Source organism: Salvia splendens, unplaced genomic scaffold (assembly GCF_004379255.2).
Source record: "Salvia splendens isolate huo1 unplaced genomic scaffold, SspV2 ctg1101, whole genome shotgun sequence".
Lineage (NCBI taxonomy): Eukaryota > Viridiplantae > Streptophyta > Magnoliopsida > Lamiales > Lamiaceae > Salvia > Salvia splendens.
Window position 1 is genome coordinate 48,977 of NW_024598648.1, and position 20,856 is coordinate 69,832.

The following is a 20,856-nucleotide window of genomic DNA, read 5'->3' on the forward strand; positions in this document are numbered from 1 at the left end:
ATCTCTATACCCCTTCACGTCAGTCGTGTTTTCTCTCCAAGAGACGAGGTTCACGATTAAAGGTCATAAGTATTTCCTTTTCCCAAAAAAAAAAAAGAAAATTCATTTTCCATTGAAATTTCCATCTTCATACACCACTTTTCCATCCACCCTATTTCCAATACAGTCGCTTCTTTGAGTAGACAAAATATAAGAGCTTGGGAAAAGGCTTTGGAGGCTTGAACGGAAATGTTTAAAAATGAACACTCTTAACATCAAAGATATTTGGGATATTGAAGAAATCATCGATTTTAAAATGTAATAATTGAAGTCGTAATGCTAGATGCTAGGGACAAGACCATATCTTAACAATCACATTATTAAACCAAACTTTAGGAATATAATGATAGCCATGCATCCATGCATTATTCCAATTAATAATCTAATGTAAACTAATCAAATTAATTAATGTAGATGGTGACCAACGAAATATATAGAGAGCTAATTAAGTAAAAAACATCAATAATTGGACTTCAACAATAATACTAGTAGTGGTAGCGGTAGATTATTAGAAGATTCTACATATTTTTTGCATTCTCCATATATAATTACATGTGTCCCTTTCGTTCACAAGAAACTTGAAGTTGCAACAATTAATCAGGTTTAAAATTTTTAAACGATGCGTCTTTCGATTTCAAATTTATACATCCAATTCGACAAGCATTTTCCACAATAACACACGTGAAGTAACAAGAAGAAGAAACTTTCAAACTAACCTTTTCAAAATTTTGACAAATCAATCATGGAACCCACGATTTTTATTTTTTGTAAAATTTCAGACACGTTTCAATTAAAGATTAACATCACTCGGAATATCTTCACCATACGTGAAAAAACAAACAAACCACAAAATACATGGTAAGCCAATATTCAAAATACAAATAGGTGAAAGGTAATACACACTTTCTTTTACTGCATAACAGATTCACATATCTGTTTGAAAGGGTTTTGTAACTTTTCTACTACTCCTACGACACAAAAAGGATGAGGATGATGCTTTAAAGAATAGAACCATAAATCAATCAATGATATACACCGAAATAAATACAACAAATGTGATCCAATTCCACCCACTACCACATCTACAAGACCAATACCTATATCTATATGCCAAGAAATTATCCACAACTAGTCAACTACTAGTATATCTTCATTTTTTAATCCAAAAAAAAAACTCATCTACCCTCTACAACAGTGATATCACTCCAAGAGACTGACGTGGTAGAAGACATCCCTCTTCTAATCTCATCCATACTTGGATGCAAACCAAAACCATTACCCAAATGCATAGCCAAAACCTCTCCATTTCTCATCTTCTCCAATAGATAAGCACCCATATCCTCTCCTTCTCCTTCTCCTTCCCCTTCAACCTCATTCCTCCCTTCAAACATCTTCACCACCTGCCTCATTGTAGGCCTCACCTTGCTATCCGGATGAGCACACAACAGCCCCAGCTGCACCACCCTCTCCGCCTCCTCCACGTCTGCCTCTCCCCTCAATCGTGCATCCACTAAGTTCCCCAGCTCGCCCCTCCTAAACATCTCCCAAACCCATTCCACCAAGGCCGGCTTCCCCTCCTCGATAGGCCTCCTTCCACACATCACCTCCAATACCAACACTCCATATCCGAACACATCTGTCTGCGTTGATGCCCTTCCGCTCCTCACAACCTCCGGCGCTAGGTATCCTATCGTCCCCACCACCCGTGTGGTCCCTGCAGCCTTGTCGTGGTCATGCATCCTGGCCAGCCCGAAGTCACCTAACCTCGCATTCATGTCCCTGTCCAGCAGCACGTTGCTCGCCTTGATGTCCCTATGCAGCACCTTCGACTCCCACCCCTCGTGCAGGTATAAGATCCCCGAGGCTACTTGCTTCAGGACTCGTACTCTGCTTTCAAAACCTAGCATCTTGCTATCATCACACTCAAACACCCTTTGATCAAGACTCCCATTTTCCATGAAATCATACACTAAGATTAGGCTGCCTTTCTCCTTCTTGCACCACCCTCTCAACCCCACCAAATTCCGGTGCTTCACTCTCCCAAGGCTCGATATCTCAGCCAAGAACGCCCTCATTCCATCCGCGTTTTCATGGGAGATTCGCTTTACAGCAACCTCCAACCCCCCATTCAAAACCCCTCTATAAACCTTGCCATTCCCACCAATTCCAATCATATTTTCCTCAGCAAAGCCTTTAGTTGCAGAGTCAATTTCTTGATAAGAAAGCCTATGAGGCCAGTACTCCATTTCCCAATCCTCCATTTCCTCCCTCTCTCTTCTCTCTCTCCTACTCTTTCTAACAAACAAGAACACAAATGCACAACACACAACACCAACAACCAAAACCCCTGACGTTAAACCCGCAACAAAGCCTCTAGTTCTATAAAATGGCGTCCCCGGAAGCTCAAACGACGGCAATCCGGCAGTAATCAGCCCCTGACTCAGTGAAAAATTCGTATTACTATAGCTCCAAGCTAGAATTTTGTGGCTCTGAGTCATGTTCCCCGTCGAAGCAGTGAATCCAACATACATTTCATCCTCTAAAACATCAGAAAGATCAATAGACACATTCAACAATGGCCGCGGAGGCCTCTTCACGCCCACAGGCGCCATCGTAACATTCAATACTCCATCAGAATAATCAATCCAAACTTGATACGTTCTCCCATTATTGAGATCCAACTGTTGGAAGACATCCCCCACAGACCAATACCCCGCTTCACTCGAATTGATCGATGTGAGCGAATTCACATCAATTCCAACGTGATTGTCATTGATATCGTCGAATTCATGGTTCCTAAAAACATCAAATTCAACTCCAAACACATGATTGTTAGGGTCTCCGTTGTTGGAGAAATTCAAAAACCCTAGATTCTGCGACGCGGCGGCCTCGATACCTTGGTGAATTTCGGCGTTCGGCGCGAAGAGGAAGACCATGCCGTGACCGGCGAGGCGGCCGGGGAAGGGCACCATGGCGAAGATGAAGGAGGTCGAGAATGGGAGGACGAGCGATGTGTCGGCATCTTTAGTAGGGATTTTGGAGGGGAGGAGGGCGCGGCCGATCTCGAATCCGGCGTCGCCGGTGAGGGAGAGGATGCCGGAGTCGAGAGTGGCGTTGCCGTAGCAGGAGACGGAGGAGGAATCGAAGCCGTTGAAGAGGAAATCGACGGCGGAAGTGAATTGGGCGGCGAAGATTGTTGCTATGGTGAATTGGAGAAGTTGGAAGCTGAGGTGTTTGCGTTTTTTCATTGTACTGTAGATTTTTAGAGAGATCCCAAAATTTTTAGCAGCTGATTTCTCACTACATATTTTAAAGATAATGATAATATAGAGATGGAATCTGGAAAGGACGGGAAAAGTAATCGTGGTGTAAATTGGACCGCGGAATTTATTTAATGTGCTCGAATTTGACTTTGATTCTGTCACTATCAATATCATTGAATCGATTTCAACGCACCTTCACCGCGTTACTTCATCCTTCCCATAATAGACATTACACTTTCCACTCCCTCCTTCCCATAATAAACGTTACATTTTCCTTTTTAATTTGTCTCATAAAAGATGTCACATTTCCTCTTTTTTCGCTAAAAGTTCTCTCTCACATTAATATAAATATACTATTTTCTCTATCCACTAACACAAAACAACGTCTCATAAAATCTCACTTCATTACCCAAGTGTGTCATCTTTTATGGGACGGAAGGAGTACTACTCTCCTTCACAGCTAAAATAACATTCTTTCCGACTTATTTTGAAAAAATAACAATAAATAATTAAAATAAAATAAAAACGATTAAAAACATCAACATCCGTATTCAAGCTAATATATAAATCAAAACGAAAAGCACTAAAACGTTTGTCAAACAAAAGTGATGCTCGCATAAGAAGCTCATATAAAGTACCTAGCATATCATTACTCACCATACTAAATAGACAAATGCTCATAATTAATAATTTGTGAGTTTTATATAACACAATTTCCTATAACCTTATAGAAATAACGATATACTCTTCGGAGACATCATAAGATAAATAAGTGATATATTGATCTAATTCCTCCATTATTACATGATTCGTATTGTTTTTGAAACTGATTTTAAAACGTTCCAAAATAAGTAACACTTTTAATCTTTGTTACATGGATCTTTCTCTTACTTTGTCCTTATTTGCTTAATTATTATTTTAAAAAAAATAACTCCTATACGAATAATGAAATTACAAATAAACTACAATACTATAGAAAGGTACATGGATCTTTCTCTTACTTTGTCTTTAATTGCTTAATTATTATTTTTTTAAAAAAATTAACTCCTATACGAAGGAGAAAAAAAAATTAAAATTAACTCCTATACTAAGGAGGAAATTACTCTTTAATTGCTTAATTATTATTTTTTTAAAAAAATTAACTCCTATACGAAGGAGGAAAAAAAATAAAATTAACTCCTATACGAAGGAGGAAATTACAACTGATGTTACAACTGATGTCAAGAGGGCTCAAACTCGGCACCTCATACAATAATGTCTAAGCTCCTTGCCGTTAGGACAAAGGCTCTGGACGTCTTTATTTGCTTAATTAACAAAACACACATTTTCTTTTTGACGTAAAAATATTGAAACTTTGATTTTTTGTCTCACGCCGATTTAGTAGTGGAGCATATTTCTTCTATTTATGACGGGATAACCCTCATCTTATTAGACATTTGAAGAGAATGAGTGACTCATTTCTACACAATATCGGAGTAGACGCAAGTCGATATGGATTTTTTTTAATTTCATGTGTAGAAGTCATTAGTCCGAAAAAAAAAACGTATCCCTATTAGATACAACGTATTGGTGGATAACTCTCCTTATTATGAGATTTTTTTAAGAGTTAGTGACTCATTTCAATAAAAAAAATGTCAAATTTAAAAAGAGACGAAGGTACTCTCCGTCCATAGAAATAGTATGTCACTTAGGACTAACAAGAGTTTTAATGCGTAATTAGTAAAATTTAAGATAATGGAAAAGAAATAGTTGAAATTGGATAGAAAATGTGGGGTCCATAAAATTGAAGTAGAAAAAAAATGTTATACAATATGGACTAGAAAAGAATAAATATAACCTAATTTTATGGATCAGTAAGTATTTATTGGCAGTTTGATTGGGAGTTATTGCATAAATAAGACGTAACAAATCATGTCGACATGGTATTAGACGTGTTACTTGATCTAAAAGTTTGAGGATTATGATTTTGTTCATTCGAGTCAAAGATATACAATCAAATTGGATTAATTTATTCAATGGTTGAATTCTGTCGAAAATAAACGTATCGATCTAGTCACGGCCATCCAAATTAAGAAATCCATTGCCAAATCTTTTAAATTTTTAAAGAAATATCCTACTATTTGTGTACAGTTTCGCAATTGCTTAACGTCAAACCGAACATAATACTGAAGTGGAGTAAGAGTTTCCACAATAGAGGCGCCGCGGCGGGGAGAGAGCGTCGAGAAGGCGGCGGTGGACGAGGCAGAGCGGCGGTCGCGCGGTGTCAAAAACGTTTTTTTTTCTTTTTCTTAATGTATTTTGTAATGATGTGGCGGAAGAGTTTTTTGTGGCAGTGCTGACTATGTGGACAAGTTTTTTATGGCTGTAGCGTGACTGTTTTGTCTTATTGTGGACACTCTTAGTACTCCTTCAGCCTTAGAGCATCCACAATGGAACGCCCTATCCTCCACCACATCAGCATTTATCCTCCACCCCATCCACCTGTGAGACGCCCTATAGTTTTAACTCCTATTTATATATATTTTTTATGTTTGCAAATATATCAATTAACAAAAATAAATATAAAAACACCACAATTAAAGGTAAATCCTATCGTGAGAATTTATTTTTTATATTTTGTGTTTGCAAATATGGAAAATCGTCGGAATTTATTATTGAATTTAGAGAGAAATTGAGATAGGGAAGAGAGTGGAGAGAAAAGTGTGAAATGAAGTAAAAAAAATAGTAATATATATATAAGAAAATATATATAAAAAAAGAAAAATATGTTGCATCGTCCGGACCCCCGCAATGGGGCAGAGGATAGTCCGGAGGATGCAAAAATTGCATGGTCGTTCGCGGACGATGGATAGGGCGTGGAGGATGGGGGGAGCATCGTCCGCCCCCCTGCAGTGGCGGACGATAGGGTGGAGGATGCATCGGGCGGGCTATCCTCCGCCCTACTGTGGATGCTCTTAATGTATATAACCCCTTCCATAGATAGCACAAAATTTTATATAGTTTTATTTTGTGTGTTAGATGAAGATAATAAAGTAAATAAAAATAAAATAAAGATAACGATATTTCTATTTTTAGTAATTAGTTAATTTAGTTAGAACAAATTAAAAAAGAAAGTGTGTCATCTTTGATGGGACGGAGTGGGTAATTGTTATTCCTAAGCTTAATTGTTTAAAAGCATCTCCAATCATATACCAAATCTCATTTTTAGTGTAGAAAACTTTTCTAATTATAATTCAAAATCAAACTCATTTTTACATTTTTCTATAAAATAACGTCAAATGTGGAGCCACTACATAAACTTTGTTAGACATATAATAGACAATAGTGTAAAATTTTAGTCTGATATAAATAGTTGGAGTAAAATTACTTTTTTTTGTGACATACACTCAAAATTGAGTTTGAATTTGGTGAAAATAGTTAGAGATGCTCTAAAACCATTGCCAACCATACTCTAAACTCAAACCCATTTAGGGTTTTATAGCGTAACAACACCAAATATAGTGCTACTATAAAAAAAATGATACATTGCAATCAGCTAATTTTTATTTAATTAATGTGAACTAAAACATGATCAATAATTTGATACATTGCAATCAGCTAATTTTTATTTAATTAGTGAACTTAAACATGATCAATAAATTATAATAACAAAATGAAAAAAATGAAATCTAATAATTAGGTAAATAATACTACTACCGTCCTATCTAAGATGACACAGTTTTTTTCCGCACGTGTTTTGAGACCTATTTAAAGTATCTATACATATATAAAAGGTGAGTTTTGGGACATTTTGAATAGTAATTTTGTATAAGGGATGTAAATGTAATTAATAAAAGCGATTAAATTATCTTTCACTAAAATTCATAAAATTTTGGTACGCACAATTTTAATTCATGCGGCAGTTTCTATCTTCAAATATAAAAATTGATTATGAATTATTGTCATAATTATCCACTCTCTTAACAGTTATAAATACTATAATTGTATTATCCACTCTCTTGACAGTTATGAATTATATTACGATTCAAAAATACTACTACATAACCTAATCAATGAATTGGCAATTGTAAATTAATGGCATTCATTCAAAGACCACTATATACGTTTTTTTTTTCAATAATGTTCATGACTGTACATTTATTATAATAATAATAATAATAATATAATAATAATAATAATTTCATAAGTCATGCGAATGATAATTCTTTGATATTTGTAACTCCCAAAATAGGACGACTTCTCAATACTCTACGTCTATAAATTTGTAGCATGTGTAAGATTACAATTCACTTTTTTATTGTCTTCCCTTATTGCATTCTAATTTTTAAAAATTATGGAATTCACTTTCCTAAACCGTCTACAACCTAGCAATACTTCGTCATCCATTCGAGTCTGATGCCCGTCTACAACCTAGCAATACTTCGTCATCCATTCGAGTCTGATGCGTGCGTGTTTGTGAATTCATGAAACATGGAGAGAAATCCAATGTAATCTCCTTGGAATGTGTTTTCCACGACCGTGTGGTATAAGTGTTGTTTCTTATCTTATTACGTTTTTTAGTTATTTATCTAAAACCATTAATTGTTTATTTTTTCCATTTGTTGGTGATGAGTATATTTTAAAGTTAAGGGTTTAGGATTTAGTTTTCAAAGGAAGAAGAGAATGGAGTCGTCTGCTGGCGACGTAGCGGTCAACAGCTGGCTAGCAACGGTGGCATAGTCCTAACCAACTACGGCGCATTAGGGTTTTAAATATTAGTAGTAATACGTTGTTTATTTAATCGCAATTGTCTTTGCTAACTGAATAGTGCCTTTTGCTATTTATAAGCCTATAATTCATCCTTAATTATGAATTGAGTTTTTATATATGTAGAAGATTAGTTTGGGAAGAAATAGGATGAATTCCATGAATTACATCATAACAATTTTAAAATTATGCCATAATTTAAGTTTCACTTTTAATGCATAAAGTTAAAAGTATTGTTTCACCTTTTCTCATCTTAATTATGAATTGAATGTATGTATAAAATTCTAATAAATGTTGGGTACATCAATATGTATAAAGTATACCAATTTACAAAAAAGTTAATTATATAAATAAATGACTCACAATTTTTCTATTTATAAACGTATAACCCATCTTAATTATGAATCGGATGTTTATATGCATATAGAATGAATTTTGGAAGAAATAACATGAATTTCATTATAATAATTTTAAAATTATGCCATAACTTTTGTTTCGATTTTTATGCATAAAGTTAAAAGTTTCTTTTCAGTTTTTCGCATCTTAATTACGAATTAAATGTACATAACAAATTCTAATAAAAGTTAGGTATAACAATATGCATAAATTACAAATTGCTATTGTTTCACTTTTGATTGAAAATCAGGTCATTTTAAAATTATGCTAAATGTGAGGTTATTTGTTGAAATAAATGTGAAGTTATTTATCTATCTATACATATATAAAGGGGGAGTTTTGGGAGTATTTATGAAATTATCATTTAAGCTTAAATATATAATTTAAATATTACAATCTAGACATTTAAAAATAAAAACTTTCTCACAAAGGTGCGTAGTGTGCAGCTACAAGCGGTCAAATATAATTAAAAAAAATGTGTTTTGTCTCTTCACTTCCACTTGAATAATTTGAAAGGTCACAAGATATAAAGGATATTTATTATTAATTTAATTTACAATAAATAATACTATACCATTGAGTTACTATCAAATCTTCTATAAATATCAATTCTATTAATCAAAAAAATACTATTTCAGTAAATATGCTTCTGTCCGTCAAATCATGTGGAGTATTATCTTTATCTCCCAGTTATTTAATCTAATTTATTTTTTTAATTATGTTATTTTACTTTTGATGCTTATCGTATTTTAGTTTCTTATCTTTCCTTTTTATTATTATATTTTATTCTATTCATTATATTATTGCAAACAATTAAAAAATATATGTGGGCAACTATTTTGTAAAATCTTCACTTATTTTTGCAGGTATACTTTTGCCTTGAGAAATTTGATAACATTTAAATAACGCTTAGTTTTTAATTTTTGGAAATTAAAAGGTTTTAAAATTTTAAATAATAGGTGTAGAGAGTGAAAAAGTTTTGAGGAGTTATCTTCTATTTTTTGGACTATAAATATATGATATTTGGTAATTTATCCACTCACATATTTTTTTCATCACGTTTTTCACTCCTTTCATATTTTTCAATCTCTTCATATTGTTTAACATGAAGTTATGATATTCTTTTTATTTTTTTCTATTATTAAAGTTTGTTTTAAAGTGATTAACAAAGTAAAGTTGAACTGGGACGGAGGGAGGATTTTATTATATTTGGCTCATTTGTTGGTCATGATGATTATATTTTAACGTTAAGGGTTTAAGATTTAGGTTTCAAGGTTTGGGTTTTTAGAGTATTATGGTCACTATATTGCAATGTAATGAAGCTCGACTATAATAAAGTATAGTACTAATTTAAATGGATACAGAATACAAAAAAGATTATACACAATTTTGTGACAATATTATTCTGCGTCGGCGCTTTTATACTTCAAAATACAATTTTAAAACCTTTTTGAGGTTTGAAAAGCTATCGTCCAATTTTAAAACTTGCAATACTACCAATTTGTTTTCGGAATCAAAACTTGATCTTGTGTTAATCAATTAACAATTTAAAATAGTATGATAATAAAATATTTCGTCGTGCATCGCACGTGGGCTAAAACTAGTTAGTTTTAATGTATTAGATTGTGAGGATGTAATCAATTGATAACAAATTAGCAATTCAAAATTGAGATCAATTTTTAACCATTAGATTAGAAGATTTAGTGGTTGATATAATGAAAAATGAATTATATTTTAAATTTAAATAATTATAAAATAAAATTATCCTAAAATTTTAAATTTATGTAACTCTCTTGATTTAAATTATTTTTTCGCATAAAATATATCAAAGTAAAGGTAATTTTATAAGGATTCTAACGAGATATCAATTGCATATGTTACGACGACGTTCGGATGATGAAATTTGATAATTTTTATTTCAGTTTTCGTATATGTTGATAAACATATTTTTTTATCGACAAATACATCAAAAATATTTCGATATTATGCATGTAAAATCTCAATAAAATTGTGTTGATATTTTTGTGTACTTGTGTTAAAATACTCATGTCATTGTGTTGATATTTGTAATACACAATGTTGATATAAAAATACACAATGATTATGATATGATAACAGAATAACGGTCTTACCCTTTTGTTGATATTTTGTCTACTATTTATTGAAATTCGTTAGATTTAATCTCATCCACTTAAAATCTAAGGGTGAAGATTTAGTCTTGATTTAGATTATGATGCTATAAGTAATACTAAGAGCACCCTTAGATTGTGAATGTAAAAAGTTGATGGAATGTGATGTCAGTATACTAAAAGTAGAATAAAGTAGATGGTTCTATAAATTGTGGACAACTCAAAATGACAAAATGGTTCTTTAAATGGTAGGCAAAGGGAGTAATTAAAATTGAAAGAATAGTTCAATAATTTTTTTAAAAAAATATATCTCTCTTACTTTATCAATTATGATGCATTAAAATCTATTCTCAACCAAGAGTGCATATTCTCGTGAGATAGAAGGAGTATTTTGGATCTGAGAAAATATAATATGAATATTAAATACATCTAAAATATAAAAACTTTCCTTAATTTTTTTGACCTTTGTTTCCTTTATTGAAGTTTTTGAGTATATAGCAAAAAAAATCGATACATATAAAATTGAAGATTTCGCATAATTCATTATAATGCTAGCAAAGCTTAAATTATGACCAACTTTATTACTTGGGTAAATTGTTGGTGAAGTTTAAAGACAAAATAAAATTTTATTAGCATATTATGAGAATAACTTAAATTTCCTTAGCATATTAATTAGAGCATCCTCAACGGTGATTGCTGGGACGGACAGCGTCCGTGCCGACGGCGCGACAGCTCCTCGTCCGCCGCTGCATTCTTGCCAACGACACGGCGTTGCTCGATACATCGAGCACATCTGTGCCGCTGAGCAGGGAGATGTGGCAGCACACAATTGGCCAACCGCTTAGCCGTTGGCATTTTTCATTTTTTTTATAAAAAATCAAATTTTAATTTAAAAATCATTTTTTTTTAAATATTTTCCCACTTCCCATTAAATTATATCCGTTTTGTCACCGCTTTTAATTTATTTTTCAATTTTTTCCCAAAATTCACATTTTTCATCTATAAATACCCCTATTTCCACACAAAAAATCTTACACCACACTATACAATTCTCATCTAAATTCTCTCATCAATTCTCAATCTTTCACTTCACTCTTGTAAAAAAAAATGTCCGGCTCCGACGATAACCCCTCCGGCTCCCGTGTTTGGAACCACGAATGGTTCCCTAGTCCGGAAACGGAATTCTCGCCCCCTCCTCTAACCCAAGGTTCTCAAATTCCGTGTGGCTACCGTCCTTACCCGGTGGACGAGCAAGATGCCCCTGATGGGCGATAGGGGTGGGCACCCGAACAAGGATTGGGAGGGAGGGAGCGGCGACTCCCCAAACTTCTCATATTCCTCATCCTCGTAGCACTCGTGTCATGGGTCGTGGCTGCAATCCTCACGTCCGCACCTCGTACACTCCGAGGGAGATGGATATGATGTTCAAAGCCTATTTGTAAATATTCGAAGATCCGGAGGTTGGCACGAACCAAACCGGAGATAGGTTTTGGTTCCGCGTCTCTCGCCGGTACAATGCCACCCGACCGGAGGGAACCATCGAGCGCAATGAGAGTATGGTGCTCAATGCCATCTTCAGAGCCAACGAATAAATCCAAAAGTTCCAGGGGATTTACCACCAGGAACAGGAGTCGGCGGGGAGCGACAAGAGCTAGCTCGATATCACAGTGCCTCCATGGCGACCTACCAATCTTGTTATTACAAAGCATTCAAGTACCTCAGCGCTTGGCAGGAGATGCGTACGCATTCGAAGTATAAGTGAGGCTTATCATCCTCCTCCAGCTCCTCCAACAAACGGTCGAAGTGGTTATCCGACGTCGGCTCGGATGATGTGGCTAGCCAGCCTGCCGCAGCTAACTTGGGTAGCGCCTACGCCGGCCCGAGTAGTTCCCAACGCCGGCCGCAAGGAAGGAAACAGGCGGCGGCCAACCACCGTCGCGTCGCTGCAGCTCCCGCTCCTGCTCCCTTTGTGCCACCTCAACCGCCCACCAACTCGTTGTGGACTCTTTTGGCTCAACTCAATATGGCCAATACGTCGCACATGTCTCCCGAGCAACTTGATGCACGTTATGCAATGATACGAGGTCTCCGAAAAACATTGGGGATAGAATAGTCTTCCACGAAGGTATTTTAAGTGTGTAATTTTTAATTTGTAGGATTTTAATTATGTAATTTTTATTTTTTAGGATTTTATGTATGTAATTTTTATTTTCTAGGATTTAAGTATGTAATTTTTATTTTTTTTTAATTTGTAATAGTAGTTTGAGTATTTTTAATGTATTTTTATATTGTACAAATATTTTTAGTAATTAAAGTATTTAAATTAAATAATGAAATTGTGGGACCTTTGAGCATGTCCTTATAGAAGAGCATGAATGTGGATGTGGAGAAGAGCATAAAGTAAAAAATTAATAAATGTGAGGTCTGCCACATCCATGCTTTTTGGATGAAATTTCTCTTAATCAATATGCATCGAAAAATAAGTGGAAGCTGCATCCAAAAATAAATTTTTTCCACCTGTAACATTTTATGCTCCGCATGTAATTCCAATTTTCGACGCATATAGAAATTCATTTTCTATGTATATAAACTGAAATTTGTTCCTACCTTTAATATTTTATTTTCTTGCTTGGAATTTTTTAGTTTTTTATATGTTATCAAAAACAGTAAATTATAATCAATTAAGTAATTAATTAATATGCTAACAAGTTTAAATTATGGTTTAAAAAAAGGACAAAAAAATACTTTCTATATTTTAGATATTTATAGTTTTCTTTCATATTATATATGATTACCCTTGTCAAAAAATATTTGATTGAACATATCAACTTTATTGTCACCTTGGTCTCAAGATTAGGAAATCAATCCTCTGGCGCATGAGTCGGCACACGGCCTAATCCATAAGTGTGGCGGATGAATAAGGTTTTGAATGATTAAATGTTATTGATATCAGTATATTCATGCTATGCATATTATACTTATATTAATACTGATTTTTGAGTCGTCGTTTCTAGTGAGTACTTTAATAAGAAAAAAAAAACAAATTTTAAGATAATATTTAATTTTTTACATAAAAATATTCCATAAAAATTTGAATCAATCCTTCAAGTTCTTGGGTATCTGGTAAGAAGATTTATTTACTTAATATACTAAAGCCAAGATTAAAATATGTTTTTTAATGGAGTATAAAAATCTATGATTATGAGTTATGACATTTTTATAAAATAAAATATATAGGGAAAATAAAAGACTATATTGCAACCACAGTGGACGGATGTTCCAGCGGACATCCCGACGGACTTTCCAAAAACACCTTCTGCCACGTCATAAGGACATCCCACTGCACAATGACGGACATCCCCAAGGACATCCCGACGGACATCCACAATAATAAAATTTCACAAATTCACCAAATTAAATAATTTACGGAATTAAACAATTTACGGAATTAAAATTTCGACACGAATACAGACAAAATTCAACCACTTTATTTAAAACAAAAAACATACATAATTATTAAAAAATACATAGTTAAAAAAACAACCTCAAGCTTCGACAAATGCGGCCCCCGTCTCACTCCTCGTCGTCCCCGCCGCCAGTCCCGTCGTGCCCATGGCCGGTCTCGGCGTCACTCACGGGCAGGGATGGCGCCCCAAATCGAGCCGCATACTGTCGATGACATCCTTCAGCATCAACTTGTATAAAGGGTCAGTCGCTGCATACCACTTCTCCATGTTGTGTATCAGGGTCTCATGCAGTTGTATGCGAGCGAGTGAATGGAGCTCGGGATCGATCTGGGAAGGAGCTGTCGGTTGGACCTCGGGGGACCCGCTGGCACTTCCCCTAGCCATCCGCATCGCGGTCTTCTGCCCAACCGGGCGACGTCAGCTTGAAGACGATTGAGGGGTCGGGAACTCTGCCTCGGCGTCAGGGAGTTCATGGGAACCGGAGGCGTTGATCTTCGTCCGCTTCGGCCAGCCAACTTCAACACCCGAACTAAACTTGGCGGAAGTCTGCACCACAAGAAAAACCTCCCAATATTTGAATTCCCCGAAACCCAATTCACTGTCGGGGAACTGCTGGTGAGACAGAAGCTTCACATCATGGGGGGGCATGCCGCTGGTTGACGTGCGGAGGTTGTTTTGGTAGATGCCGGTAAATCGGTTGAGTTGTCTCCTCAGTCGCTCCCACTGTTTCCGGCATTGCTTTCCATCGTTAGGCTTCCCACCTGGCGGTTTGAATTGGAGGTAGCTTTAGCTAATGCGCCACCACATTCTGTCGATATGCTGGTTAGCCCCGACGTAGGGATCCTCGACTACACTGATCCAGGCCTTCGCCAGTGCGACGCACTCCCCTATGCTCCAGATGGTCCTCTTTCTCCCGCCGGGTTCCTCCCCCTCCTCCTCGGCCCCCGCCCCACCCTCGTTCCCTGCACGCGAGGACGAGGTAGTGCCTTTGTCCTTCCCTATCCCTTGCTTCCGCGTCCTCCCTGCCGCCGGTGGCATCTCAGTGGGAGACTCTCTGACCAGAGATAGCCTCAACTCCTCAAAAGAGAAAGTCTCAATGCCGGTGAACTGAGTCTCCAGAGGAGTACTATGGGGGAAATCACTAGACAATAAATCCATGTAGAGGCGATAGACATTGTCCCCAAATGATTGGAGGACCCCCTGCCTGCTCCCCACCGCAGTGGCAGGCATGCCCTGCATCATCCCGGGCATTTGGGGCATCATCCCACCCATCCCTGCACACCAATGGGGTACATATTGTAGTACCCGTGCATCATCCCCGCCATTTGGGGTTGGGGAATCATCGGTGCCATCCCGGACATCGGTGCACTTCCGTCGGCATTTTCCCAACTCTAACGGAAAAGTCGGCGTTTGTGACTCGCTCGTGGTGGGAGAATCACTATCGTGGTGCTCCATTTATCTTTAAGGCCATCCACAATAGGCGCCCAGCGACCGCCCAGCCGAGCGCCGGCGCTGGGCGGTTCGCTGGGCGATCTATTGCAGCCGCCCAGCGGGCGATTGGAGAGAGAAACCGCGCAGCGCTGGGCGGTCGCGTGGCGCTGGGCGGTGCGCTGGGCGGTCCGTTCGGCGCTATTGCAGCGCCCGGATCGCCCAGCGCACCGCCTAGCGCGAAAAAATAAATTTTTTTTTTTCGAAACACTATATATACGCGCTTTGTTCGTCATTTTCCCGTATATGTCTCGTAAATTTAATTTCGCATATTGTGTGATTGTTAATTATTTCATTTTGTATATATTTGTTAATAGTGATGTGGATAGTATTATTAATGTTTCTCGTATATGTCTCGTAAATTAAATTCCGTATATTGTGTGATTGTTAATTATTTCATTTTTATATAATTGTTATTAGTGATGTGGCTATTGATGTGGCTGGGCTATTTATGATGTGGCTAGGCTATGGCTGAGCTATTTATGATGTGGCAGGAGGATTTTTAGTGCTGATGATGTGGCAGTGGCTAGGCTATGGCTGAGCTATTGCTGGGCTATTCCTATTGTGGATGACCTAAAAAATGAAAGTAGAGAGAGAAACTCGTTCAAACAAGTGGTGCGAATGAAATGAAGTTCAACGAGCCGTATATATAGAGTTTTTTTTAAAAAAAAATAAAATTAAAAATCGGGACGTCCATCGTGGCACCGCAATGATGGACGTCACGACGAACGTCGTTGGAAAGCCGCGGAACTCCGGTGTCCGCAAGCGACATCCGCGTCCGCCGGGTTTACGCCTAATGTCTGACGTCCAGCACGCCGATCCGATGTCTGCCGGGACGCCCGCTGCTGCTTGTGGATGCTTTTACGGCCATCGTCATCCAAACAAATTTGGCGAGAGAGTTTAGGTATGCCCAACAGACAAATGCTTTTCCAAAGATTCTCGCTCCTCAATTCCTCTCTCCTCAAATTTTCAATTTATTCTTGCATTGCATATCTTTGTCATGTAACGCAAACGATTTTTTTATTGTTCCGCATGTAGCTAACTATTCATGATGTTCAGAATCACAATTCTCTTTCTCCAACAACTGAACAACGGAATTGAATTCATTCAGATAATTGAAATTTGAGATATTTCCCCAAATTTGAAATTCCTAGGTTTCGAGAATTCGACCGTTGGAGGATGGGGGCGGAGTCGCCGAGTCCGGCTGTGTGGGGCACGTGGGAGGATCTTATTTTGGGTGGCGCTGTTGTGAGGCACGGAACCGGCGGTTGGAACGTCGTCGCTTCGGAGCTTCGTGCGCGCACCCTTTATCCGTATGCCTTTACTCCTCAGGTCGATGCATAGTTTAAATTAATGTCTAATTTATAATTAATTTTATTGTTTTTATAAAAATTATTTGATGATAAGCAAGTTAAATCACATTTATAAAAAGAGGATTTTCTGGTCAGTAAAAAATTTCAATTGTAATGAACAGAGTTTGTGCAGCTTGATCACGTATGAATTCTTTTGCTAATAGTAGTAATAATTAAAGTAATAAATAATCAATTGACCTATGTAAAAGTTGGTTAATCTGTGCTTCATATCATGCATGCAAGAGCAGTTTTGAACTTAGAAGAGCAGAGAATTTGATGAAAACATACATAAATGGCTGTCACTGCTACTCAAGAGTTGAAGACTATTCAATAACCACATATTTTGATTGGACAGCAAAGGATTGATATGGTCAAGAATATATTAATAGTCTTTAGTTACAATGTTTATATGATTGATCAAATGAAGAAATATTAGTGGTTCTCTCTCTACAAATTTCTCATTTTATGATTCTGTCTCGATCGAAAGATTTGTGGTAGGTAGTCGACGATGTTTAGTCTTTTGGGTACGGAAGTTTCTGTTAAGAGCTTGGTCTTTTGGTTAATTCTTCGGTGTTAGTGCCTGTGCCCTGTGGTATGCTAATATTGATTACTCGAGTCAAAGCCTATCTCATCTGACCTATTTTCTGTTAGTTAATGGCATGGGGCTGTATCACAAGATTAGAATTAGAGATCACAAGAAAAATGTACTAGTGAATAAACTTGGATGTTCTTGTTATCCACTTATGCTTGTTCTTAGTTCCTTTTCACATTATTTGTCTTGCGTCTTCCACTAGTTTGGCTAACTGGTAGATATGGGATCCTGATTGTGATATATATATATATATATCCAATTTAACACTGATATGTGAAGTTTTAATAGGATTTGGGACTTAGCCAAGAGATTTAGGATTCATTAGCTAGAAAAATATGAGTTCCTAAAGAATATGGTTTCTAGAAAGTGAAAGATGAGGATGGTATTATGGGTGCACTATTCAATACTTTCTGATATAAATCTTTGTCATTTTGTAAGCTCGGTTTAGTCGATGAATGATGCATCTTTTTCATCTAAAACTGTATATTTGAATTAAAAAACAGAAAAAAGTAAGAGGAGGAATTACAGGTTGCTACTACTTCTAAAGATTATAGAATGCTTATATGAAAACATGAGCCTCTGAAATAATTCTCACCAAAAAAATGTATCTAATCAATAAAAAGTAGAGATAAAGATATTGCACATTGTTTTTCTTGCAACTTTTACTTAGCAAATGACAGACCTTCCAATAATTCCAGGCTTGTAAAGAAAGGTACGAAGACCTACAAAAACGTTATTCTGGATCCACGTGAGTCATATTTTCTTCTAATTATCGTGCCTAGTTTGATTTACATTCACAATCCATCTGGATTTTACCGACTCGGATTCTGATGTAGCATGTTAGTAACACAGTTTCAAAATTCTAGCCGACCAAAGCTAATGTTTGTTCTTGTGAAATGTGAATGACTCAGGGCTTGGTTTGAAGAACTGAAAATGCAGCGTGTTGCAGAGCTCAAGCGAGAACTGGTTAAATCTGAAAACTCAATAGGGTTAGCACAGATGTATAAATGTATTTATGTGAGCATAAAATACAATTACTTACTCTTCTCTCTATACTGTTTAGGTAAGTTGTCTGCTTATACATGTTCCTGGAGATGCTATAGGGATGATAACGTTTGAACCTCGAGATTATGTCTTGTTTGAAGTTTAGAACTAGTCTAATAGTCTGTGACACGTTAAAAACTAGTAAAAGATTAGTACTATCTGGTGCTTACTTTGGCTTATTGAATTGTGATTGTTTTCTCTGCACCTGCTTACGAAATCCTCTTCTTCATCGTCGTGTTTTGACTTTCCGTGTAACTTATTGTGGAGCATCTGTTTTTCTTTCAATAATCTCTTAGTGTTGTTGATTTCCAGAACACTTGAGTTGAAGATCAAATCATTGGAGGGAAAGAAACAACAATCTAAACAAGGTGAATCCGGTTCCAGCGAGACTGAATCACCTCCACCCGTGTTGGACTCAGAAGCCACCGAGTCAATCAGCAGGCAGACATCAAATGGTGAGAACTCCGTTGGCAGCTTCACAAAAGAAACGAGCACGATGGGAAGCTGGTTGTGCGACCATCAGCTTCAAGCAGAGGAGACGGAGACGAAGCCCAGCACATCTGCCTGCTCTGAGCTGGGAAAGGATCCAAGCATTGATGACCTCCCTGAGGTCGGTTATGAGCACGGAGTCATCGTTAGGAAGAAACGAGGGAAGAGAAAGAGAAAGGACTGCAGTCAAGTTGCCAAAGAGAGAAGTGTTGACAACAATGATAACTTAGGTTCTTCCAATGCTGTTTCGACTGCAAATAAGGAAACATCAACCAACGAATGTAAGAGCATGAGAATCTCCAGTTCCAAGACCACCGGAAGGGAGAGCTTGATCGAGATATTCGAATCCATTGCACGGAGTGAATCAGCAGCAGTCTTCAGACATCGAATGGACAGTCAGGTAAGAAGACAACAAACTCACTACATAAAGAAAAAAAAGGTTCACTCTGTCTTCCTCTTACCGTCTCTCTTGACATTACTGATGACAGAAACGGGCGCGATACAGACGTGTTATCCGGCAGCACATGGACATTGGCACGATAAAATCAAGAATCGTCAGTCGGTCCATAAAAACAGCGAAGGAGCTCTTCCGTGACCTGCTGTTGCTGGCGAACAATGCGTTGGTGTTTTACTCGAGACGCACGCGTGAGTACAAGGCTGCAATCACTCTGCGGCAGCTGATCATGAAAGATTACAAGCTGCATTGCAGAGGGTATTGCAATGAAGCCACGTCGGACTTCATCCCGTGCAACCCTCCGGTGAGGCCGCGGACAGTGCGGCCTCAGCCTCGTGCTCCAGTGTACAAGGACAAGGAGGCAACGTCGGAGAAAGCCTCGAAACCAGAGAATGCTGCTCTTGCCACTCCGGTGGGATCGAGGAAACAGTGTAATTCCGGTAACAGTGTGTTGAAGCAATCCTTGTTGAAGGCTAAGAAAGGTTTGAAGAGACCTGCGAAATTGAAAACTGAATTAGGTGATCCACATCGTAAAAATACACCAGCAAAACAAAGGAAAAGAGTGCGGAGATGACAATGTTTTATCAATAGAAAAAAAAACTTGTGTTAAAAGAAAAATGTACAGACTTCTTTCTATATTATATCTGATTCATGTCTAACATATTGATTGTAGATTTGTAGATTACGGAGAGGGCAATCGATGACAGGCGAATTTGATTACTTTAAAATACACATGTTCCATGTACAAAATTAAAAAATTTTCCTTTTCATTGTTACACCAATTTTAATTTTGTCACGTTGAATTCCATTCGGGAGAAATTTAATTTCATGTGCGGTTCCATACAAGGCAAAAGAAGTGCAATTCCAGAGTTGGTGTTTGCATATCTCTAAATAAAGTTATCCTATTTTTTTGGTATAATGTCCCTTGGGATGGGCTGTTTATACAAGTTAGTATTTATAAAACCAAAGGCCGATTTACATCTGGTATATCCGTATATGCACCAGCGAATTTTAATGACATAAAAGAGAGGAAAAAAAAAAGAAAAAAAGAATGTGTATACTTCGCTGCAAAATTGATAAATTAAGAGATGTAGAAAAAAAAATTGAAGTATTACTAATGAAAAATGAGAAATGCCATATTATAGAAAGAAATTTATCATAAAAAAATATAAATAGACTAGTTTTGGTAGAAGGATCTATATGAAAGACTATATAACTACTACTCTGTACATTTTGATTTTTATGAACATAGGAGTATTAGACATGGGAAGTGGTAACGACCATAAAAACTGGCAAATTTTCATAGAAATGCTTCAACGGTTAAAACTGCCCAGTTCTATTTCATGAGAGCACCTCGGATTTACTCACAAATTCCCACTAATAAAAGAGGAAAATAA

General features: G+C 36.9%; 2 protein-coding genes across 2 annotated transcripts; one reads left to right on the plus strand and one right to left on the minus strand.

The window, feature by feature from the left end:
• Positions 1–1,036: 1,036 nt before the first annotated feature.
• LOC121788630 (L-type lectin-domain containing receptor kinase VII.1-like) lies at positions 1,037–3,366 on the minus strand. Its single transcript, XM_042187269.1, has one exon. It carries the CDS (start codon positions 3,285–3,287, stop codon positions 1,215–1,217), a length of 2,073 nt encoding a protein of 690 aa, XP_042043203.1. The 5' UTR covers positions 3,288–3,366; the 3' UTR covers positions 1,037–1,214.
• Positions 3,367–16,443: 13,077 nt separating this feature from the next.
• LOC121788624 lies at positions 16,444–20,241 on the plus strand. Its single transcript, XM_042187265.1, has 5 exons — positions 16,444–16,860; positions 18,171–18,220; positions 18,384–18,461; positions 18,829–19,405; positions 19,494–20,241. Exons 1-5 carry the CDS (start codon positions 16,708–16,710, stop codon positions 20,031–20,033), a joined length of 1,398 nt encoding a protein of 465 aa, XP_042043199.1. The 5' UTR covers positions 16,444–16,707; the 3' UTR covers positions 20,034–20,241.
• Positions 20,242–20,856: the final 615 nt, after the last annotated feature.